This window comes from Dreissena polymorpha, chromosome 5 (genome assembly GCF_020536995.1).
Source record: "Dreissena polymorpha isolate Duluth1 chromosome 5, UMN_Dpol_1.0, whole genome shotgun sequence".
NCBI classification, from domain to species: Eukaryota; Metazoa; Mollusca; class Bivalvia; order Myida; family Dreissenidae; genus Dreissena; species Dreissena polymorpha.
The window spans coordinates 48,026,363-48,050,178 of record NC_068359.1 but is presented as its reverse complement, the minus strand read 5'-3'; the positions used below and the strand labels follow the sequence as shown (position 1 = coordinate 48,050,178).

The 23,816-nt window shown below is 36.7% G+C and overlaps 1 protein-coding gene across 13 annotated transcripts in view; it reads left to right on the top strand.

Moving 5' to 3' along the window:
• The window catches only part of LOC127880785 (kinesin-like protein KIFC3), a 99,633-nt gene that overhangs the window by 50,490 nt on the left and 25,327 nt on the right, over positions 1–23,816 (top strand). For 7 of the 13 annotated variants that reach the window (XR_008049740.1, XM_052428191.1, XM_052428190.1 and 4 more), the window contains 12 exons: positions 37–131; positions 822–872; positions 2,513–2,662; positions 4,142–4,414; positions 7,788–7,961; positions 9,664–9,800; positions 10,953–11,016; positions 14,336–14,425; positions 15,697–15,812; positions 16,049–16,235; positions 18,023–18,118; positions 18,826–19,004. Coding sequence is in view for 12 of the 13 variants with exons in the window: in XM_052428191.1 (XP_052284151.1) it covers positions 37–131; positions 822–872; positions 2,513–2,662; positions 4,142–4,414; positions 7,788–7,961; positions 9,664–9,800; positions 10,953–11,016; positions 14,336–14,425; positions 15,697–15,812; positions 16,049–16,235; positions 18,023–18,118; positions 18,826–18,957 (1,565 nt within the window). In the remaining variant the exon portion in view is untranslated. The remainder of the gene's footprint in view (positions 1–36; positions 132–821; positions 873–2,512; positions 2,663–4,141; positions 4,415–7,787; positions 7,962–9,663; positions 9,801–10,952; positions 11,017–14,335; positions 14,426–15,696; positions 15,813–16,048; positions 16,236–18,022; positions 18,119–18,825; positions 19,005–23,816) is intronic. The other 6 variants (XM_052428197.1, XM_052428193.1, XM_052428195.1 and 3 more) reach the window with 1 other exon arrangement.

Genomic DNA, 23,816 nt, shown 5'->3' with positions numbered 1-23,816 from the left:
TCAGAACGCGACACAAATAGTCATTTTCTATTGCAGCGTGGATGAAGGCTCCAAAGACTGCCAAGGAAGGCCAGGCCATGGAGGAGGAAGAGCACATCATATCAGACCTAGAGAAGAAAATCAGAGACCTGGTAAGGCTAAATAACACTAAATCCTTTCCCTCTCAGAAGCAAATTGAAAATGACTATGTGCCATGAGTAACTTGCAGTGTGTTTGGGTGTTATGCTGTTTGCTGCTCATCAGTATCTTAGGGCTGCAAATGAACCCTTTAAAATTGAATTTAGTAAGAAAGGTCTTTAATCAAATTTAACTTTCTAAGGGACTAAAATGCTTAAAAATATGTATCTAAGTGGTTAAGTGCATCTAAAGGGTAATGGCTGACCTATATCTTTAATTAACACATTTTCAACATCTGTGAGCATTTCATCTACAAAGTAAAGATCTCTGTACTAAAAAATGGAGGTCGCCGTTGGGGTAATTGGGTATGGTGTCCGCCTAGCAACTGAGAGGTCATGGGTTCGATCCCCACTGTGGGAGTGTTTTTTAGATCTCCCCCATAGATAAGCAAGTACTGGTTCTAGTCCCAGGGAATGGGCTCGAGCGCTTTTCAAATAAGCCGTAGTCTTTCAATGCAATGGAGCTAAAAGAAATTGATTTAAACTAAATAATTCTTAGAGGGATTATCAATTATTTTAGTTATTGAACATTTCTATGAAAGCATTTCGGGAACCATGAATTGTTCTTTTTTAGACTTACAAACTCCACCCTACTTATTCAGAACAAAGCATCAAATTGTTTTAGTATGGAGTCTTATTTTTCAGGAAATTCAACTACAGAAAGAGAGGACCACTCGTCAGGAAATGGAAAGAAATGTAAGTTGTAGAACACTTTTAGTTGATACTTATTGAATCAGGTTTATTTCCATCAATCCATAAAAACTATCACCGGTATGTTTCTTTGTTATGGAGTCGCGGTTGTCTACTTAATGTAAAAACACATGTTACTGACATTTAATTAATTTTACAGAAGCACATACTATTAGTAAAATGTTTAATGGAAATCTTCCAGTATTCCAAATTTCTCATTTTATAAAGACATTTGAAAAAGATTTTAAACAGCAAACTGAGGTATCTTTTAGCAAACAATGAAACATGTAAAAAAAAAACAACAGATACACAAATTTGATTGCTCTTAATGTGTTTGTGACAGCAAGTTGATAGTTATAAGACATTTTTTCAGGTTTTTATATGCCTTTTGAATATAATTTTGATTTGTATGTATGTATGTATAAAAAATGGAATCAGATTATTGTTGCATTTAAATAATTTTCCTGCTAGTGTTTGATTCCCTCCCTTTTGAAAATAATGCAATTAGGTTATTTCAGGCTCTGTTACTTTCAATGTCAAAATCCAATCAGTACCATATGAACGCATGCATTTAAAGAAAAACAAATATTGTTATTTAAATGTTCCTATGTCATGAATTTAAGTACTTAAATTATGTTTTTAATTAACAGTTTGGAAAATAAGTCGTAAACACTTTTTTCCTTAAAATAAACCCAAACATGGACAAATATTAATTAATTAATAACAAGACTTTAACATTCATTAGACTGAAGATCAAATTAACTCAAAAGAGATATAGAAAGGTGGTATTTTAAAGGCTTTTGGGACTCCCTTTTTTTCAGTCATCCCTTTTTGTAGGAAATTATTTAATTGCTTATTATTATATGGTTTGTAATGATGACAAGGATTAAATGATCTATGCTCAGAACCAGCCAAATCTCAGGCCAGACTGTTTAACTTACTGCCCCTGTATGCCCTTTGGTTGGACGTGCAAATGACCAAGTTGGCTGTTTTACTTTGTGGGCATGTGTGCTGTTCAGTTGGAGATGCAAATGACCAAGTTTGCTGTTTTACTTTGTGGGCATGTGTGCTGTTCAGTTGGAGATGCAAATGACCAAGTTTGCTGTTTTACTTTGTGGGCATGTGTGCTGTTCAGTTAGAGATGCAAATGACCAAGTTTGCTGTTTTACTTACTACCCCTGTGTTCTGATCAGTTGGAGGTGCAAGTGACCAAGTTTGCTGTTTGACTTATACTGCCCCTGTGCTTTTCAGTTGGAGGTGCAAATGACCAAGTTTGCTGTTTTACTTAGTGCCCCTGTGTGATGTCCATTTAGAGGTGCAAATGACAAAGTTGGCTGTTTTACTTAGTGCCCTGTGTGCTGTTCAGTTGGAGGTGCAAATGACCAAGTTGGCTCTTTTACTTAGTGCCCCTGTGTGCTTTTCAGTTGAAGAAGCAAATGACTAAGTTAGCTGTTTTACTAAGTGCGCTGTGTGCTGTTCAGTTGGAGATGCAAATGCCCAAACTGGCTGTTTTACTTACTGCCCCTGTGTGCTGTACAGTTCGAGGTGCAAATGACCAAGTTGGCTGTTTTACTTACTGCCATTGTGTACTCTTTAGTTGGAGGTGCATTTAGTGGTTTTTCTTACTGCCCCTGTGTACTCTTCAGTTGGAGGTGCAGATGACCAAGTACAGTGAGCTGGAGGCTGAAGCCAAGGAATGGGAAGCCCAGTTGTCTGCAGCAACCGGGGGCCGCCCCATGTCTGCCCGTCCCATATCACGGATGCATAAGGCTGGCAAAGGGCCACCAACGAAAGGAGTAAGGTCATTTTGTGTCAACTTATAAGCGAAAAATTGCATAAAACCATAGTGGAACTTGTGTTACATGATGGTGTTGTTCAATCTGTTACATGTCTGTTCATAGATCATTATTTTTGTAAAACTTTAAGTGAACGAATATTGCTAGATTATTTGCATAAATTTAGTGCAATAGACAAATGTGTTAATAAGCCTGACCTAGATTACACTTATGGTAATTATACATTTTTCCATACATAATGCCTACAAACTGTAATTCTGGCCACCATAACTTTAAATGTCGCTTTTTATGATTTTTGACTGGCGCGACTTTATAGTTATATGTACCAACCCCATTTGGAAAGTCAACCAGAAATTCCAGAAAAATTGACAGTTAACAAAGACAGGTCCAAAACAGCTTTTAAATGCAGATATTTGCCCAAATCAATCACTTGATGGGAAAGATTGACATTTTTCGCATTTAACTGATATATTCTTTCACAAAATACTATCTTAAATTTTTTTAATTTATCTATTCTGCTCTTACATATCGAGAAAAACAGCGATGTGACAGACTTTCTTGAAATGCGAATCTCCCGAGATTTCATGGTCATACGACAATAATTCTATTTTTAGTAACATACCATGTGCTCAATTGTTTTCAAATTAAGAATGACATTTCCCGGTATTTTTTTATTATTCTGGCTTGTTTTGTAAATAAATTGTAGTGTAAATACAAACTTTAAGTGAATATTATTTAAACACTGAAATTAGTCTTATAATCCACCAGATGTAAGTTGTTAATCACAAATAATAGATTTCAGAAAACGAAAGTAATGTTTACAATTTCAGCAAAAAATGTCAAGGTCGATCCGAAAGTATCCAAATTAAAACTTGTCACGTGACAAAGCAACAATGGCGTCAAAATTGTGAATTTCAGACTGATGAGAGTTATTTTCATCTATTGTAAGATGCATTTGAAACATTTGAACCTTAAAATATTCCCCGATTCAGTAATTGATATTCATTCACCAATATATGTAGAAATGTATCCAAGAAAATGAGCTTTCTTTGATTTAAAGCGTGACATAAATATGTTACGACTCTGGTTGACTTTCGATAGGGGGTTGGCTTCAGGGTACAGGTATGTCAATACTATACAAACTGTACGCTGAAGTTTGTTAAGCTATACAAACTGCTGTTGTTGTTTTAAAAGCAGTGAGTCAAGTAGTATTGCACAAACCTGGATAGTTTGCATAAAAAAATAATAGACAAAAATGTTAACAAGCCAGACATTGATTACACTTAATTATACAATTTTCTATGAATTATACACGAATTTATACCATTGTCCATGAATTAGACACTAAATTATACCATTTTCAATGTATTATACACTTAATTATACAATTGTCCATGAATTATACACTTAGTTATTCCATTTTCCACGAATTATACACTTAATCATACCATTTTCCATGCAACATGCCGTTTTTACCAGGGCAAGCCCGTTCCTATGCAACCGGTAGGCGAGCAGGTGAACCCTGACGACATCCTGGACCTGAACGCCAACGCCAAGGAGCTGCGCAAGGCTCACGCGCGCCTCAAGGTCGACGTAGAGCGCTACATGGGTGACCTGAAGCACATCATGGCCCAGGTGGGGCCAACCGTGAAGCAGCTGAAGGCCTCTGAAAAGAGCAGCGCGAGTGAGATAGAGGAGGTGCGCGCCCTCTACAGGAAGGAGGCCATCCAGCGAAAGCTGCTCTACAACCAAGTATGTAGCTCATTAATATGCAATCAGGTATGTAGCTCATTAATATGCATTCAGGTATGTAGCTCATTAATATGCAATCAGGTATGTAGCTCATTAATATGCAATCAGGTATGTAGCTCGTTAATATGCAATCAGGTATGTAGCTCGTTAATATGCAATCAGGTATGTAGCTCATTAATATGCAGTCAGGTAGCTCATTAATATGCAATCAGGTATGCAGCTCATTAATATGCAATCAGGTATGTAGCTCATTAATATGCAATCAGGTATGTAGCTCATTAATATGCAATCAGGTATGTAGCTCATTGATATGCAATCAGGTATGTAGCTCATTAATATGCATTCAGATATGTAGCTCATTAATATGCGACCAGGTATGTAGCTCATTAATATGCATTCAGGTATGTAGCTCATTAATATGCGACCAGGTATGGAGCTCATTGATATGCAATCAGGTATGTAGCTCATTAATATGCAATCAGGTATGTGACTCATTGATATGCAATCAGGTATGTAGCTCATTAATATGCAATCAGGTATGTAGCTCATTGATATGCAATCAGGTATGGAGCTCATTAATATGCATTCAGGTATGTAGCTCATTAATATGCAATCAGGTATGTAGCTCATTTATATGCAATCAGGTATGGAGCTCATTAATATGCATTCAGGTATGTAGCTCATTAATATGCAATCAGGTATGTAGCTCATTAATATGCAATCAGGTATGTAGCTCATTAATATGCAATCAGGTATGGAGCTCATTAATATGCAACCAGGTATGGAGCTCATTTATATGCAATCAGGAATGGAGCTCATTAATATGGAATCAGGTTTGTAGCTCATTAATATGCAATCAGGTATGTAGCTCATTAATATTCAATCAGGTATGGAGCTCATTAATATGCAATCAGGTATGGAGCTCATTAATATGCAACAAGGTATGGAGCTCATTAATATGCAATCAGGTTTGTAGCTCATTAATATGCAATCAGGTATGTAGTTGATAAATATGCAAACAGTTATGTAGCTCATTAACCCTTTGCCACTCAGAGGCAAAGTGAAAATGGCCATGTGCAAACAGCATAAAACCAGAACAACCTGCGAGTAACTCGCAGTCTGATCAGGTTTTATGCTGTTTGCTGCTCATAAGTATCTAAGGGTTGGAAATGAAGCCTTTAAAACTTGAATCTATAAGTAAGAAAGGTCTTCAATTAAATGTAACTTTTAAAGGGACTACAAACACGTCAAAATACGTATCTAAGTGGTAAAGGGTTATTATGTTGCCTGTTTTTATACTACAAAACTGCCATCAGCAATACATGTGGAAACTATGTGCAAGTGGAAATGTGTAAAAAAAATATACATCGAGCAAATCTTAAGTGTGTGTGTATTTTTCGAAGTTAATCAAGACCTACCGCTCCTGATGCTGCATTATACTCAATATGAGTGTTATAGCTTGCATCTGTGTCATAGTAATATGGTGTTTTAGCTCTGTTGTAGAAATTGTAGAAATATTGTAGCTGTAGTTGTAAAAATATGGGGGATGAGTGATACATGTAGCTTCTAATATATTAATTTATCCTGTCACATGCCTTTAAATCAGCTCGATAACCAGGTAACCTAATATCCCAAAAGATATAAGGCTAGATGACCACGTGACCTCGAATATCCGTCAGTTGCTCTCCGCGCATGTGCACGCCTGTACTATTTTCTATTAATAAAATATACTTGTTTTCAAAAAATAAAATAAAAAAATACATGTACAGCACTGTTTGTTTAAAAATTATTATTTTTACAGCATAATTTCGTCTTTGTGTATTGAATTAATAACGATTGACTCGATTTCTGTGTTGTTTAACAAGATGGAAGCTAGCCTAAGTGTTTTGCATGACGTGACGTAACAATGTTTTTGTCCGCGCGTGTTTTTTCCCATATTAAATATTTAAACACAAAATACTCGAAAACTAGATATTTTAGAAACATTTCAATGAATGTGACAGGATAAATAGAATAATAGGTTGGTGACGTGGATGGAGAATGGTTATCTGGCTCGTCACCAACCTATTATTCTCTTTTTACTTTTCAAACGGATCATAGTTATTCATAAAATAATTCCATAATGATTTGAAGAAATAAAACAGCACTATTTTATAGAAAATGGTTTTATTAAATGTAACATATTGAGGACACTAGAACACATGATTATTTTATTTCTTTACTCTTAAATCCATTAATGTCACTTCTGGACTCATGGCGTTTTTGAAAAGTTCTTTAAACCTTATTTGTAAAGAAATTCATATAAAATTTTATTCGCATTATTGCAACATGTTTCAATTTCAATTGATAGAAAATCACAACCTTTTAAAATTGATAGAAATTTCAACCCTTATCAGTTTTAACTTTTAACTGATAATTACTTCTAAAGGCTTCTATTGCCATACAATATGTATGTATGATGAGAAAAATAAGAATTTACGATAAAAAGGTTTTTGATTATTTTCCTCCCTAAGCATTTTTAGTTCGGCTGTTTTTGGAGAAAACCCAAGGTATTGTCATAGCCAGCTCGTCCGCGTCGTGCTTAAAACTTAACATTGGCTCTTAAATCAAAGTTGTTCCACCTACAACTTTGAAACTTTATATGAGGCTTCACCTTGATGAGTTCTACACGCCACACCCATTTTTGGGTCACTAGGTCAAGGTCACTGTGACCTCTAATATAAAAAAAACAAAAAATTTCTGACAAGCTTTCATTTATTCAAAACTGCACCCGCAGCGGAGCATTGGCACCGGCTCTGCGGTGCTGACTTGTGATTTTAATTATAAGATAAACAATACCATTTTGAAATGCTGACAAACATGCTGATGTGAATTTGTTGGGTGTTTACATTCAAAAGTTCCCTGATATCTTTGATAAAATGTTTCATCAAGTTTGATTGTGTCAAGAATGTTAATCCCACGATGTTCTTCAAACTGTTCAATTAACAGTGATAATATGATAATGTGCACAACATTTTAGCATATACTTACATTATTATATATCTGTTATAGTGTGTATTATGGGTATTCATTATGATATAATTTATGTAGACTAGTTTCAATACTTTGACAACGCTTAAGGTTGCTATGCTGAAGTGGATATGGTGTCTGCCTAGAGACCAGCAGTCACGTGTTTGAATCAACCGTTGGAGCATTTTTAAATCTCCCCCAATGACACCAAGTACTGGTTCTACCCATGAAATGGACTCAAAAGCGTTTCAATAAGCCTTAGTCTTTTTATGCAATCGAGCTAAAATAAATAGGTCTAAACTAACTTCAAAAACCTATCAGCTGATTTACAAACAACTAAACCACACCCTCTATCCCATTACAGCTGCAAGAGTTACGCGGCAACATCCGAGTCTTCTGTCGTGTGAGGAAGGACGACAGGTCGGAAAGCTGCATCAAGTTGCCTAGCGACCAGGACATCGTTTGCACCCACCCCCAGCAGGGCAAGAAGATCTTCTCATTCGATAAGGTCTTTGACATCAACTCCACGCAGGAGGCAGTATGTATCCTTCTAAAAAATTTACTCACTTTCATATCAAACCACACTTAAACCATTAGTAACATAAAATCCATGTTTTTATGCCACCGGTAGGGTGGCATATAGCAGTTGAACTGTCTGTCAGTCCGTCTGTCTGTCAGTCTGTGCATCCGTCCGAAAACTTTAACATAGGCCATAACTTTTGCAATATTGAAGATAGCAACTTGATATTTGGCATGCATGTGTATCTAATGGACATGCACATTTTGAGTGGTGAAAGGTCAAGGTCATCCTTCAAGGTCAAAGGTCAAATATATGGCTTAAAAGCGGCGCAGTAGGTGGTGACTTTACAGCGGACAGCGTAGCTCTTGACCAAACTGCAGATACATACGCTGATCTAGAGCTATAATTATGCTTACCACATATGGAATGAAACCAACTTTGGTATGATGCGGCTTATATAAAAAGGGCAGGTTTATTTTGTTAGTGATCTTCCGGATCATTGTCAAAATTTATCAGTTTCAAACTCATATACCAGTATTGCTTCAATTTATTATTTGTCTAAGGCAATTTGTCCAAGGATTTGAAATAATTTTATTACTTTTATTTCTGCAGCCAAATGCTGGTATTTAGTACTGCACCATAAACTGTGAATCGGTCAATTCCATTTAATGTTCTCTTTGATGAACACATTGTTAGCCTTATGCTTACACCTGCAGTTTGGGGTGTTGTGTAAAAAAATGTAAACCTTAATATTACATGGATTTTAATGCCATTGTTAAATCTATAGAAATAAATAGTCGAGCGAACACTTGTCTGTGAATGAATGTTTTTTTAATCAGACAATTGAGGATAAATTGTTTTCCTCAGATATTTGAGGTCACATTTTTTCCTCAGATATTTGAGGTCACATTTTTTCATCAGATATTTGAGGTCACATTTTTTCCTCAGATATTTGAGGTCACATTTTTTCCTCAGATATTTGAGGTCACATTTTTTCCTCAGATATTTGAGGTCACATTTTTTCCTCAGATATTTGAGGTCACATTTTTTTCCTCAGATATTTGAGGTCACTTTTTTGGCAAGTATTTGAAAACACATTGTTGTTATCAGATATTTGAAGACATTCTTTTTACCTCACCTGAGCACAACGTGCTCATGGTGAGCTTTTGTGATCGCCTTTTGTCTGTCTTCCGTTGTCCGTTGTCAGTTGTGCGGCGTCAACTTTTGTCTTGTTAACTCTCTAGAGGCCACATTTATTGTCCAATCTTCATGAAATTTGGTCAGAAGATTGGTCTCAATGATATCTTGGATAAAATTGGAAATGGTTACGTTTGCTTGAAAAACATGGCTGCCAAGGGGCGGGGCATTTTTCCTTATATGGCTATATATGGCTATAGTAAAATCTTGTTAACACTCTAGAGGCCACATTTATTGTCTGATCTTCATGGTCAGAAGATTCATCCCAATAATATCTTGGGACGAGTTTGAAAATGATGCCGGTTGGTTGAAAAACATGGCTGCCAGGGGGCGGGGCATTTTTCCTTATATGGCTATAGTAAAACCTTTTTAACACTTTAGAGGCCACATTTATTTTCCAATATTCATGAAACTTGGTCAGAAGATTTGTCCCAATAATATCTTGTTATCTTAGGTGAGCACTTTGGGCCTTTCAGGCCCTCTTGTTTCATCATATATTTGAGTACACATTTGTGTTCATCAGATATTTGAGGACACCAAGCCCATCATCACCTCGTGCGCTGATGGCTACAATGTGTGTCTGTTGGCCTATGGACAGACTGGCAGTGGCAAGACCTTCACTATGATGGGACCAGAAAGCAACCCGGGTATCAATATCAGGTACATAATCTTCTAGAAAAAGCGTATTAAATAAACATTTAATACATAATAAAGGAAGCATTATTTGCAGAATTTGTTCTGCGTTTATGTGTATTACATTCACTTGAAAATGCAAAAAAAAATCACTTTTTACCTAAAAGGTGTATTTTTCTGCATTTTTCTTGCACTAAGATGAGTTAAAAGGGTAAGTTCTTCATGTGAAAAAAACACACTACCATAAAGTAAGTATACTTCAATCCATTTAAAGTGTGTTAGAAGTATATTTGCAAGTTTATTTTACTGCTATGTTTTGTGATAGATGAAGAAAAAAGTACAAAATAAATACACATGTGTATTAAATATGCATTAAATACAATTTTTTTAGAAGGCGAGCTGACATACTCACTGATAAAAAGGATTAATTTTTCTAGTGCAGTATTTAAAAGCAGACAGACTCGCTAAAAAGCAACATTATGTTTCACTTTTCTAATGAACTATAAAAACTGTAACTTGATGTTATAATTTGATATTTCTGTTTCCAACATAAGACAGTGTTATCTGTATAGAAATGGAAAATGTCAGGGCATCCGTGTCCCACAGACACATTTTTAGTTCCATCATCTAGTTCACCATCTGAAATTTGCCTTTGACCTGAGTATAGCTTATGTTATTTTGAACATGAGTGTACCTCATCAAATTTCTTGTCATGTGGCACTCAATTTCTTATTCAGGAGGTTTCTTTCTGGACAATTGTGTGATATTGATCACCTGCACTTTGCTTATAAGCCATTGTCTATTGCCTATTCACTTTCCTGGTGAAACCTTTTGACTTTCAGGTACTTAAACATTATCAGAAATATTAAGTTCTTTGTGCATCCATTATTACCCCACTGTGTGAAAACTTGGCTTAATGCATGTATGTAAAGTATCGTCTTAGATTAGCTTGTGCAGTTTGCACAGGCTAATTATCAGGTACGATAGTTTCTGCTTTCATTGTTTTTTTTTTGTGTTTAGGAAGTCCTTAATTCATAGAAAAAATCCAATTTAGGCAGAAAGTGTCATATCTGATTAGCCCCTGCAGACTGCGTAGGCTTATCTGGGATGACACTTTATGCACATGCATTAAGCCCTGTTGTCCCAGAGCAAGGCCAGTATGTTTGTGTGTTTGTGCAGGGCAATGAAGGAGCTGTTCAAAGTGTGCGAGGAGCGAGTGGAGACCATGTCCTACAACCTGACGGTATGTACTGTGCAACACTGGCCACCTCAGGTTAACCCTTTCCTGCTTAGAAGCAAAGTGAAAACAGATAATGCAACCAGTATAAAGCCAGAACAACCTGCGAGTAACTCACAGGCTGTTCAGATTTTATGCTGTTTGCTGCTTATCAGTATGGTAGGGTCGGAAATGAAGCTTTAAAACTTGAATATATATTCAGAAGGTTCTTATATTTTAACAACACATTCTAAGGGATTACAGAATGAAAACCTGAGCAGTAAATGGTCAATTTGGGGCTATTATTTGCTGTTGCAATGGATCAAAATGAAAACCTGAGCAGTAAATGGGCAATTTGTGGCTATTTTTTGCTGTTGCAATGGATCAGAATGAAAACCTGAGCAGTAAATGGTCAATTTGGGGCTATTGTTTGCTGTTGTGATGGATCAGAATGAAAACATGAGCAGTAAATGGTCAATGTTGGGCTATCGTTTGCTGTTGTGATGGATCAGAATGAAAACCTGAGCAGTAAATGGTCAATTTGGGGCTATTGTTTGCTGTTGCAATGAATCAGAATGAAAACATGAGCAGTAAATGGTCAATTTGGGGCTATTGTTTGCTGTTGCAATGGATCAGAATGAAAACCCGAGCAGTAAATGGTCAATTTCGGGCTATTGTTTGCTGTTGCAATGGATCAGAATGAAAACATGAGCAGTAAATGGTCAATTTGGGGCTATTGTTTGCTGTTGCAATGGATAAGAATGAAAATCTGAGCAGTAAATGGTCAATTTGGGGCTATTGTTTGCTGTTGCAATGGATTAGAATGAAAACCTGAGCAGTAAATGGTCAATTTGGGGCTATTGTTTGCTGTTGCAATGGATTAGAATGAAAACCTGAGCAGTAAATGGTCAATTTGGGGCTATTGTTTGCTTTTGCAATGGATCAGTATGAAAACATGAGCAGTAAATGGTCAATGTTGGGCTATCGTTTGCTGTTGTGATGGATCAGAATGAAAACCTGAGCAGTAAAAGGTCAATTTGGGGCTATTGTTTGCTGTTGCAATGGATCAGAATGAAAACCCGAGCAGTAAATGGTCAATTTGGGGCTATTGTTTGCTGTTGCAATTGATCAGAATGAAAATCTGATCAGTAAATGGTCAATTTGGGGCTATTGTTATGCCCCTCTTCGAAGAAGAGGGGTATATTGTTTTGCACATGTCGGTCGGTCCGTCCGTCCGTCCACCAGATAGTTTCCGGATGATAACTCAAGAACACTTAGGCCTAGGATAATGAAACTTCATAGGTACATTGGTCTTGACTGGCAGATGAGCCGTATTGATTTTAAGGTCACTAGATCAAAGGTCAAGGTCACAGGGACTCGAAATAGTAAAATGGTTTCCGGATGATAACTCAAGAATGCTTAGGCCTAGGATCATGAAACTGCATAGGTACATTGATCATGACTGGCAGATGACCGTATTGATTTTCAGGTCAGCAGGTCAAAGGTCAAGGTCACAGTGACTCGAAATAGTAAAATGGTTTCCGGATGATAACTCAAGAATGCTTATGCGTAGGATCATGAAACTTCATAGGTACATTGGTCATGACTGGCAGATGACCCCTATCGATTTTTGGGTCACTAGGTCAAAGGTCAAGGTCACAGTGACTCGAAACAGTAAAATGGTTTCTGGATGATAACTCAAGAATGCTTACGCCTAGGATCATGAAACTTCATAGGAACATTGATCATTACTTGCAGATGACCCCTATTGATTTTTAGGTCACTTGGTGAAAGGTTAAGGTCACAGTGACTCGAAACAGTAAAATGGTTTCTGGATGATAACTCAAGAATGCTTATGCATAGGATCATGAAACTTCAAAGGTACATTGATAATGACTGGCAGATGACCCCTATTGATTTTCAGGTCACTAGGTCAAAGGTCAAGGTCACAGTGACTGGAAATAGTAAAATGGTTTCCGGATGATAACTAAAGAATGCATATGCCTAGGATGATGAAACTTCATAGGTACATTGATCATGACTGGCAGATGACTGCTATTAATTGTCAGGTCACTAGGTCTAAGGTCAAGGTCACAGTGACTCGAAACAGTAAATGGTATCCTGATGATAACTCAAGAGTAATTAGGCCTAGGATGCTGAAACTTCATAGGTACATTGATCATGACTTGCAGATGACCCCTATTGATTTTCAGGTCACTAGGTCAAAGGTCAGTGACAAAAAACGTATTCACACAATTGCTGCCTCTACAACTGACAGCCCATATGGGGGGCATGCATGTTTTACAAACAGCCCTTGTTTGCTGTTGCAATGGATCGGAATGAAAACATGAGCAGTATTTGGTCAATTTGGGGCTATTGATTGCTGTTGCAATGGATCAGAATGAAAATCTGAGCAGTAAATGTGGGTCTATTGTTTGCTGTTGTGTTCCAGTTACATATCTCTATGAAATATATGGCCCTTAACTCTCCCCAAAACATACTTTAACATAGAACTTACGTTAGTACAATACATCAAAGTCTGGAATTTATTTATACCTGTAGCTGGAAGGCTATCACTCCATTACAATTGGTCATTTACTCAATGTCATCATAAGATTGTTGATCATCTCTGAATCTCTTAATTATATTAAGTCTTTGAAGTTACTCATGTGAATGTAATGTATCAGTAATATATACATAAAACTGGGAAATTAGTTGTGATTTCGGTTAAAAAAATTACTCATTTTGAAATATTCTCATATGCAAAAAAGAGCATTACCATAGTTTAATGTTTAAATATATATGCCGTAAAGAGCTATACCACAGTTTAAGGATAAAATATATATGCTTAAAGGAGCTATTTCATAGTTTACAGTTTAAATATACATGTATATGCTGAAAAAGGCTTTTCTATTGTTTAAGGTTTCAACATATATGCTATAAAGAGCTTTACAATAGTTTAAGGTTTAAAAAACTTTAAATATATATTTAATTTAAAAAAAACTAGTTGTTAGGGCAAAAACATACATCTTTTAATGTTCTATGCAAATTGCCAATTGTCTTTACTCCAAAAATAATTATTATTACCACTAGATGTAAAACTTGAATTTTTGTATCAAGTAAAACCTATTGTGTGGTCGTCGTGGCATAGTGGATATGGTGTCTGCCTAGCAACCAAGAAGCTACAGGTTTGATCCCCACTGTGGGAGCGCTCTGCAGATCTCCCCAAAGATACCAGGTACTGGTTCTACCCAGGAGACAGACTTGAGAGCTTTTCAATAAGCCTTAGGCTTCAGATGTAATCAAGCCTAAATAAATATTTTTTAACAACCTGTTGTACATATAGGTCTCACTTGTTGAGATTTACAACGAGACAATACAGGACCTGCTGACAAGCGATGTAAAGACACTCGAGCTGCGTACCGCGGGCAACAAGGTAAGCATACTCATCAAGTACCCCATGAAACTTTTGAAATAATTTGATGTGCTGAAAAGAGGTTTACCACTGTGTTAACCCTTTCCCCGATAAGGAGCAAAGTGAAAATGGCTTTTGCAACCAGCATAAAACCAGTACAGCCTGCGAGTAACTCGCAGTCTGTTCAGGTTTCATGCTGTTTGCTGCTCATCAGTATCTAAGGGTTGGAAATAGCGCCTTTAAAAGTTTAATCTAGGAAGAAAGGTCTTTAATTAAATTTAACTTTCTAAGGGACTACAAATGCTTCAAAATATGTTTCTAAGTGGTAAATGGTTAAGGTAGTGCACCTCTAATGATTTCCCGCGATTTCTTCGAAGGTTGAAGAGCCTACTATTAGGTGCCGTAGCCTAGTGGTTAAGGCGATAGACTATAAATCTTTTAGGGTTATTCCCGCGCAGGTTCAAATCCTGCCGACGACGTATACTTTTTTCGACGCGTTTTATTTATTTTCTAACGTAATTTGATTTAATATGGCATATAAGCTATATTTATTGTTAAATATGATGCAATTTTTATGCACATTCTTCAATTATTAAAATTAAAACAACGTTATGGCGAAATTAGGTGATTTACTGTTGAAAATACGAACCATGCATGTTGCATTTTTATTTTTATTTCAAAAAGTAAACGGTAAATCTGTCTACTTCTTGGTATTTTTGCTGTATATAGTGTTTCTATAAAAACTAAGTTTAAAATATGACTTAAATGATACTATTTTGAATTTTATGACACTTTGTTTTTAACCGACCCAATTTTTACTTGGCTGATATCACTTACATTTCATGGCGCTCTTCCATAGATAAAAATTTGTAAAAAATAAATGTCTGTAAAAGAATACTTATTTCATCTTGTTTAAACTTTAAACACCTTTACAGCATCTGTACACACCAACTGCATGCCCATATTTGGAAATTTGAATGAATTATGGAACTTTTATATACCCCAGGTGTGAAAATAAACTGGACAAAAGCCGAGCGTGGGGGTGGTTTTGAAAAAATCGGTATATTTTTTTAAAAAGCATGGAAAGCCTACCTACAAATTTGCATGTACATGTAGTTCAGTGAAATGATGCTGATTAAAAAAATAATTAATTAGATTATATTTGGATATGTGCCCATTAGAGGTGCGCTACCTTAAAATGACTTTTTCGTGGATACGTCAAGGTGTAGATTTCTGATTTTGGAAAAAGAATTGGAATTTGTGTCATTCATTTTTTATGTGTTTGTAACAAGGTGAGCATACCGGGCCTCATTGAGTACCCCATCAAGAATGTCAAGGACGTGCAGACAGTCATGGAGCTGGGTGACAAGAACAGACATGTGGCATCCACCAAGATGAACTCTACAAGGTATGGTATAGGTTATCAAAATTTATATTTATTAAATAGTTCTTAAATCAACAATGGTGAATATTTTAAAGCTCAAAGAAGGAAAAATTAAGAAAATTGTATATTTTTCTTAATTTTTTTTTAGGTGTATTAAATGCGCATTAAACGCAGCAAAAATACAGTGCCAATACGGCTCCATTTCATGTGCATTTAAAACACCTCTAGAAGAATAGTTAATATGTGTGGCCCCTTTGCAGCTCCCGCTCCCACCTGGTCCTGATGCTGTCGGTGGAGGGCCATGACAAGGTGACCAGTGCAATATCCAAGGGCACCCTCGTGTTGTGCGACCTCGCGGGGTCAGAGAGGATCTCCAAGACAGAGGCTGAGGGGCAGAGGCTCATTGAGGCTGCCGCCATAAATAAGTCTCTCTCCGCTCTCGGACAGGTCAGAATCCACTGTTATCATTGTTCAGGGTTTTTTCCTTCCGAGAGAATGACGTTTTTCATTTTCACAGTTTTTAGAAGTTTGTGACTCCAGTTTTCACAATTTGACAAGTTAACAACACAGATTTACACAATTTTAAAATGTTCCCAACTCATTTTTTGACAATGTTGAAAAAAAATTGACTCATTTTTTCACAAATTAATAAATTTAGGGGCAAAAGGCCGCTAAACAAAGCCCTGTTGTCTATTGGCAGTTATTTAGTCTTTCTCACAGACGAAGATGCATTGATAAACTGAGGTTGGTTTGTGTATACATCGGTTGGTTTGTGTATACATTGGTTAGTTTGTGTATACATTGGTTGGTTTGTGTATACATCGGTTGGTTTGTGTATACATTGGTTGGTTTGTGTATACATTGGTTGGTTTGAGTATACATTGGTTGGTTTGTGTATACATTGGTTGGTTTGTGTATTCATTGTATCTAGCCAATTAAACTAGTGTTTATGATGAGAATTTCGAGATTTATTCTGACAAAAGATCATCATATGAAGACGATGCGTCACTTGCAAAAACCATTACACTTGCTTTATAAATTGGAACAAATATCATCATATCAAGATGCAGCAATAGAAATTCTTTACACATAGAAATTTGAACATTGAATTCAAATGGGGTAACGCAATTATGAAGTGATTAATTTTAAAAGTGCTTATAACGAAAGTATTCCATCCTTTTTTTAAATTTATTGATGCAGTTTAAGGTATAAGTTCATCTGTTTTCTTACTTAATTACAGGAGCGTTTCTATGATCTATCCATTAATAATATTTACACCATACACGCAGGCTTGCACACACAGAAAATGCATTTTATATGCAAACAGTATGCATGCAAAATGAAGCATACACACATGCATAAAGAATTATATCACACATTTATTTTCATTTATTCAATACATCATAAAATTGCATATAAACTAGTCCCCACATATCTAATTTAAACTCTAAAAGTAGATATACAGATTTTTTTAGTTTTTTTTAGTATTCCATTCAAGCCTTTCAGTCAGCCCACCAAACATATCCAAGATATCCAATACCTCAGCATTTGGCTTTGCTCAGCTATAAGTGTTCGGGCTGACTTATCGGTCACTAAAAGGCCTGTTGACCCTCAGCGGTGTTAACTACTGTAAAATCGTTATTATTTGTGGGACATTGCTTTAACTTTTTATACAAATACATCGGAAAATGACTGACGCAATTTGCGCTTTTTAAATTTCCAAAATCAGAAATCCATTTATTTTTCTTGTGAACAAAAAAGTCATTGTTTTGCAAAAAAATATTAACTTTCATGCCAATTAATATAAGCTATCTTATAGTAACTTTTAAATCTAATTGATTTTTAAAACTGAAGACATGTAATGCATATGATACAAAATCACATGGATATAAAAGAGAAAAAAGAGTTCATTATTTCTTTGTATGTATGTATAAATTAGTCACACTCTGGCAAAAGACATGCTAAATTCTTAATGCATAAAGTGTTGTCCCAGCTTAGCCTGAGTGGACAATCAGAAACGACACTTTCAGCCTCAACTGAATTTTCTTTAAGAAGAGACTTCCTTTAAACAATAAATGCCAAGAAAGTGGAAAGTGTTGTCCCTGATAAGCCTGTGTGGACTGAAGAGGCTAATCTGGGAAAACACTATGATAATGCATTAAGCCCCCGTTTTCTCAGAATGATGCTCAAATGTGTTAATGACTTTCTCGCATTGCCTTGCACTCTGTGTACAGGTGTTCACTGCCCTGAGGTCGAGCCAGCTGCACGTTCCCTACAGGAACTCCAAGCTGACCCAGATACTGCAGCCCTCCCTCGGTGGAGACGCAAAGGTAGGCAACTCTAACTCTTTCAGTGCTGGAACCGAATTTTGAAGGCCTTTGCAAACAGTTTGGATCCAGATGAGACGCCACAGAACGTGGCGTCTCATCCCGATCCAAACTGTTTGCTTTTCTGATAGTATTCTTTGAAAAAAAATCGAAGAAAATGCTAATTTTAGAAATTCGGCAGACGACATTTGAGCAGACGACAAATTTCCCAGCATGCAAATGGCTAATATTTTCACAAAATGCTTATCTGACTGAGATCTGATTGGTGCGATTGGTGTGTGGCTGTGACAGCATGTGTCACTGGTTCGATTCTCACTCAGAAAATGTTAAAATTTTTATTCCAAAGACCCAAAGCTCTGGGTTATTTCCAAAAAAATATTGTAAAATCATTATTATTTGTGGGACATTAATTTTCGTTGATTTAGTGGCGTGACTGATACACAAATTAAATACATACACATTTATCAAAATAAGAAATCAACCATTTCACATGTTCACGAAAAGTAATTTACAAAAAACACACACCAAATTTCATACAGAAAAAACATTAATGATTTGACAGTACTTGGAAGACTTTATATAAGCTTAAAGCTTTAAATGCAATCAACATTAAAAGCATAGGTTTAAACTAAAGTGAATGAAAGATGGCTTAAGTTACTGAATTGAAGTTACAGACCAGTTAAACTGCACAATTTTCTGTCTCTGTCCAGGCCTGCCTCTTTGTGAATGTGAGTCCAGATGTGTACAACTTCTCGGAGACGGTGAGCACCCTGGCGTTTGGTAGCAATGCCCGGCAGGTGGCGCTGGGCCAGGCCAAGCAGAACATCAGCAAGAGCAAGTAACTCTTGAAAACATCAGCTATGGCTAGTAAATCTTGAGAACATCAGCAAGGGCAAGCAACTCTCTTGAGAACATCAGAAAGGGCAAGTAACTCTTCAGAACATCAGCAAGAGCAAGCAACTCTTGAGAACATCAGCATGGGCAAGTAATTTTAAAGAACATCAGCAAGCAAGTTACTCTTAAGAATATCAGCAAAGGCAAGTAACTCTTGAGGATATCAGCAAGGGCAAGCAACTCTTGAGAACATCAGCAAGGGCAAGCAACTCTCTTGAGAACATCAGAAAGGGCAAGTAACTCTTCAGAACATCAGCAAGAGCAAGCAACTCTTGAGAACATCAGCAAGGGCAAGTAACTCTTGAGAACATCAGCAAGGGCAAGTAACTCTTGAGAACATCAGCAAGAGCAAGTAACTCTTGAGAGCATCAGCAAGGGCAAGTAACTCTTGAGAACATCACCAAGGGCAAGTAACTCTTGAGAACATCAGCAAGGGCAAGAAACTCTTGAGAACATCAGCAGGAAGTTACTCTTGGAAACATCAGCAAGAGCAACTAACTCATGTGTGTGGCGGGAATCCTGACAATGCAGACGGGCGGAATCAGAGATGTTTACCATTGCCCAGTTATTGACTACAATATGATAAATATAGATCCAGTTTTAAATATGTTGCATGCTGGATATTATTTGAAAGATTATTTGTACTGTTTTACGAGATCTGTTGTTTGTAATGAAAGTTATCTAGGAAATGTTTTGAAGGTTACTGTTTCATGTAAGCACTATTCGAGCTTGAGTTTTTAATTTTAAGTTGTACTAAGAATTTACTTGGACAGCCTACGCTTTTTTTTTAAAGTTGAACATGTTTGCAAAGATCACTCAAATATTATTTACTTATAATTTAATTAAAATTGTACATTTACTTCTGCTAACATTATAAGACACATATTCGCTTAAGTTTATTTACAGTTTATTTTTCCACTGTTTACTGTTTTGTGTGATAATCATTATATATTTACGCTTCCTTTTTTTCGTGTTTACTGGTTTTTTGTGATGGTAAAACAATGATATTTTCTCTCAATTTGATGGCATATTTCATTGAGGTTAATGCTGGTACATTAACTGATGCTCAGAGTGTTATGGTATGTACACAAATACCACGAACTGTTGTACGATATGTTTACAAAGATATTATGATTTAGTGACATAGTTGTACAAGAACGTTTTGATCCACACTCTGGAAAAATGGGGCTTAATGCATTGGTGTAAAGTGTCGTCTGTGATTAGCCTGTGCAGACTCCTAGAGCTAATCATGGACAACATTTTGTGCGATTAAAAAATCTTTTTTTAAAAGTAAGTCTGTTTTTAAACAAAAGTTCAGTTTATGTGGGAAGTGTCATCACTGATTAGCCTGTGCAGACTGCACAGGCTAATTAGGGAGTAAACTTTAAACGCAAAATTAAGCCCTGTTTTCCAAGAAGGAGGCATATTTATAATATACAAATTCTGTGATTATTTTCCGTCCAGACTAGGTGTGCCAAATGTGATCGTTTCTCTCCCTATTGTTGTAATTAAAGTTGTTTGTTTTATTGTATTACTTTATTATTTTTCAATATTTTCTCAATACGTGTACTTTGGTGTTTTTGAGGGTGTTCACTGTCATAGACTTCCTAGTCCTCAGGAAGCCTAATGCACTATTTATTGACGTTTCTTCAAAAGGGTTTAATAAAACCAATTTACTTTTGGGTATCAATCGTTTCCAAAAAGACACTTCCATCTCTCGAAAAAAAAGGAGTCATTTTAAATAGTCATTATATATTTTGTATAGTTATAAATTATGCTTTCTAAAACATACATGAATATAGTTTATATACATGTTTTTACATTTTTTAATTGTATGAGGTTTCTATCATCTTCATTTTTAGAAGTATCCATTTATCTTTAACGCTTTCCCACTCAGAAGCAAAGTGAAAATGGCTATGTGGAAACAGCATAAAACCAGAACAGACTGCGAGTGTTCACAGTCTGTTCAGGTTTTATGCTGTTTGCTGCTCATTAGTATCTAAGGGTTGGAAATGATGCTTTTGAAAACTTGAATACAATAAGAACGTTTTTTTAAAATTAAATTTAACTTTCTAGGGGACTACAAGTGCGTAGAAATATGTATCTAAGTGGTAAAGGGTGAAATGATTTCCCCTTCATTACTTCAGAATATTCTCACAGTCTCATAACTTTAACGCTTTTTTTGCGAAACGGGATTGATTTTTTTTAACAAATGAAATGTTGAATATTTGCGTGTGCTGGTAATCTGTGTCTTTTTAATGTGGTTTATAAAAATTGGCTTTTCATAGGCTTTATTTAGGATTTGAGCCTCGGTCTGTAAAAATGGGGCTAAAGTCATTTTTGTAAAGTGTTGTCCCAGTTAATCTGAGAAGACACTTTTGGCTCGATTGTATTTTCTTGAAAGGAAGTCTCTATTAGCAAAAATTAAGTTAGGCAATGAGGTTGGCGTCCCTGATAAGCCTTTTCAGATTGCTCAGGCTTATCTGGAAAACACTTTACGCACATGCATTAAGCCCCATTTTCCCAGAGCGAGGCTTATTTAGATTCTGTGATACTTAGTGTGCTGATAAGCCTCTGTGTGTTTGGGTGTTGGTTGACCAGGGTTATTTATTGCTGCAAATACAGCCCCATTGTCTACTGAAACAGGGCATGTTTGGATATTAATTGAGTGTGCTTGAAACATCTATCATGTAGGCAATCTGTGATACTTCATGTCTTGTTTTGTTGAATTGCATAGATTGTTTGTATTTGACCAGTTCACATCATACTAAAAATGTTATTTTGAATATTTTTAGATCAGTAGCATTTGTAATCTTAAAATCATATGGTTATTGAATCTTGATTTATTAAGATATTTCATGTAATGTGATAATTATTTATAATTCATGAACAATTTATTGTTGTCATTTTCCTGATTACACCAGTACTTGTGTGTATGTATATATTTCTTCCTCATGCATGAATAATTATGTTTATATATATATAATTAAAAACTGTTTTAGCATATGTTTTAATTAAAACTGTTGTAAAAATGGCATGTTCACATTTAAATCTTGTTCGACCATCAGCCCATTAGCTGAACAGAGCTGTATACTGAAGCACACATAATAAGTATAAATGGGCAGTGCTCTGTGAAAAGGGGGTTTAATGCATGTACTTAAAGGGTTGTCCCAGATTAAACTGTGCAGTCTGCACTGGCTAATCAGTGACGACCCTTTCTGCTTTTATTGTATTTTTCATTTAAAGATATTCTCATCTTAGCAAAATCCAGTTAAGGTGGAAAGTGTCGTCCCTGATAGCCTGTTCACAACAAACTTAACGCACATGCATTAAACTCCCTTTTCACAGAGCACGGCCCAAATATATAATGAATTGCAATGTTTGCATATAATGCACTTTGTAATATCTGAAAATCAAAAGTAACATATATTGTGTACACTAACATTTATTTTAAATAAACCAGTCATTAAAGTAAAAATATTAAAAGGACCTACTACAACTATATGCTCAAACAAGTAAAATAACACTCCTGCACAACATGACCCGAGAATACAGTCGACATGGAAATGCATCATTATTATTATATAATTAAATTCACGATAGGCCAAAGGATTAACGATTAAAATCGAAAATCCATTAACAGATGACAGTTGAGAGTCGAGAACCTAATGTCGTCGGTCTCAATATATAATGACGCATCTTCAACATGTGACAATCCCATATACGTTCATTTTGATAGAAACCGACGATAGGTTTTCAGCATACGGTACTTTTTATCAAATAACATTCGATTCTCGTTATCCCCAACTCGCTTATCTCGAAACTTTGCTTATGTCAAAGTAAATCCCATGTCCCAACTTCGATCATTATTGATCTCATACGGATTTTGATTTTTGCATTGTATATATCAAAGCGATTTTCTTGAAAATCGGTTATCGTCAACTAATTTTGAGATGAATTTCATGTTCGTTTACATAGTTTTACCTGTAAAATCCACGCCTGTAACAGCCGTAAGGTGTGGAACGTAGGACCCCAATGGCACAAATCCACAATTGCCTAATCAATGTATTGTTGTTAAGGTGTGGCAGTGGGTTTCTGTCACAGGTTATTGTTTACTGCGTACATGACGGCCGGTAAATTTACATCGTGTTACAATGCGGTTAAGGCCCAGTCTCACTATGATACCGGCGGAGCCCCAGTGCGTGATCAGGCATCTACCGGGATGAACCGGGGCCCTACCGGGATGAACCGGTGCTCCACCGGGATGAACCGTGGACGACCGTGGACAACCGGGGCTCCACCGGGAAAGTATTAAAATGTTTAATACCTCCGGGATGAACCGGAAGTCATCGGGTAGGACCGGCAACGACCGGCGTGGCACCGGGAACAACCGGGACTGCACCGGGAACAACCGGTACGGCACCTTAGCTCCACCGGGCCCAAACACACCCCTGCAGAGCTACGACAACGCCCCGGTGGAGCCCCGGTGAATGCCGGCAGAGTCCCTTTATAGCTACGTTACATTAGTAAACCGGTGCTCTGACGGTGCCGTCCCGGTTGTTCCCGGTGCAGTCCCGGTTGTTTCCAGTGCCAAGCCGGTCATTTCCGGTCCTTCCCGGTAACTCCTGGTCATCCCGGAGGAATTAAACATTTGAATACTTTCCTGGTGGAGCCCCGGTTGTCCCCGGTTAAACCGGGGCGTTGCCTCAGCTCTGCCGGGGTCTGAACCGGTATAGCCCGGTGAGTGCCGGCGTAGTGACGGTATACCGGGGCTCTGCCGGGACTCTGCCGGCTTTCACCGGGTTCA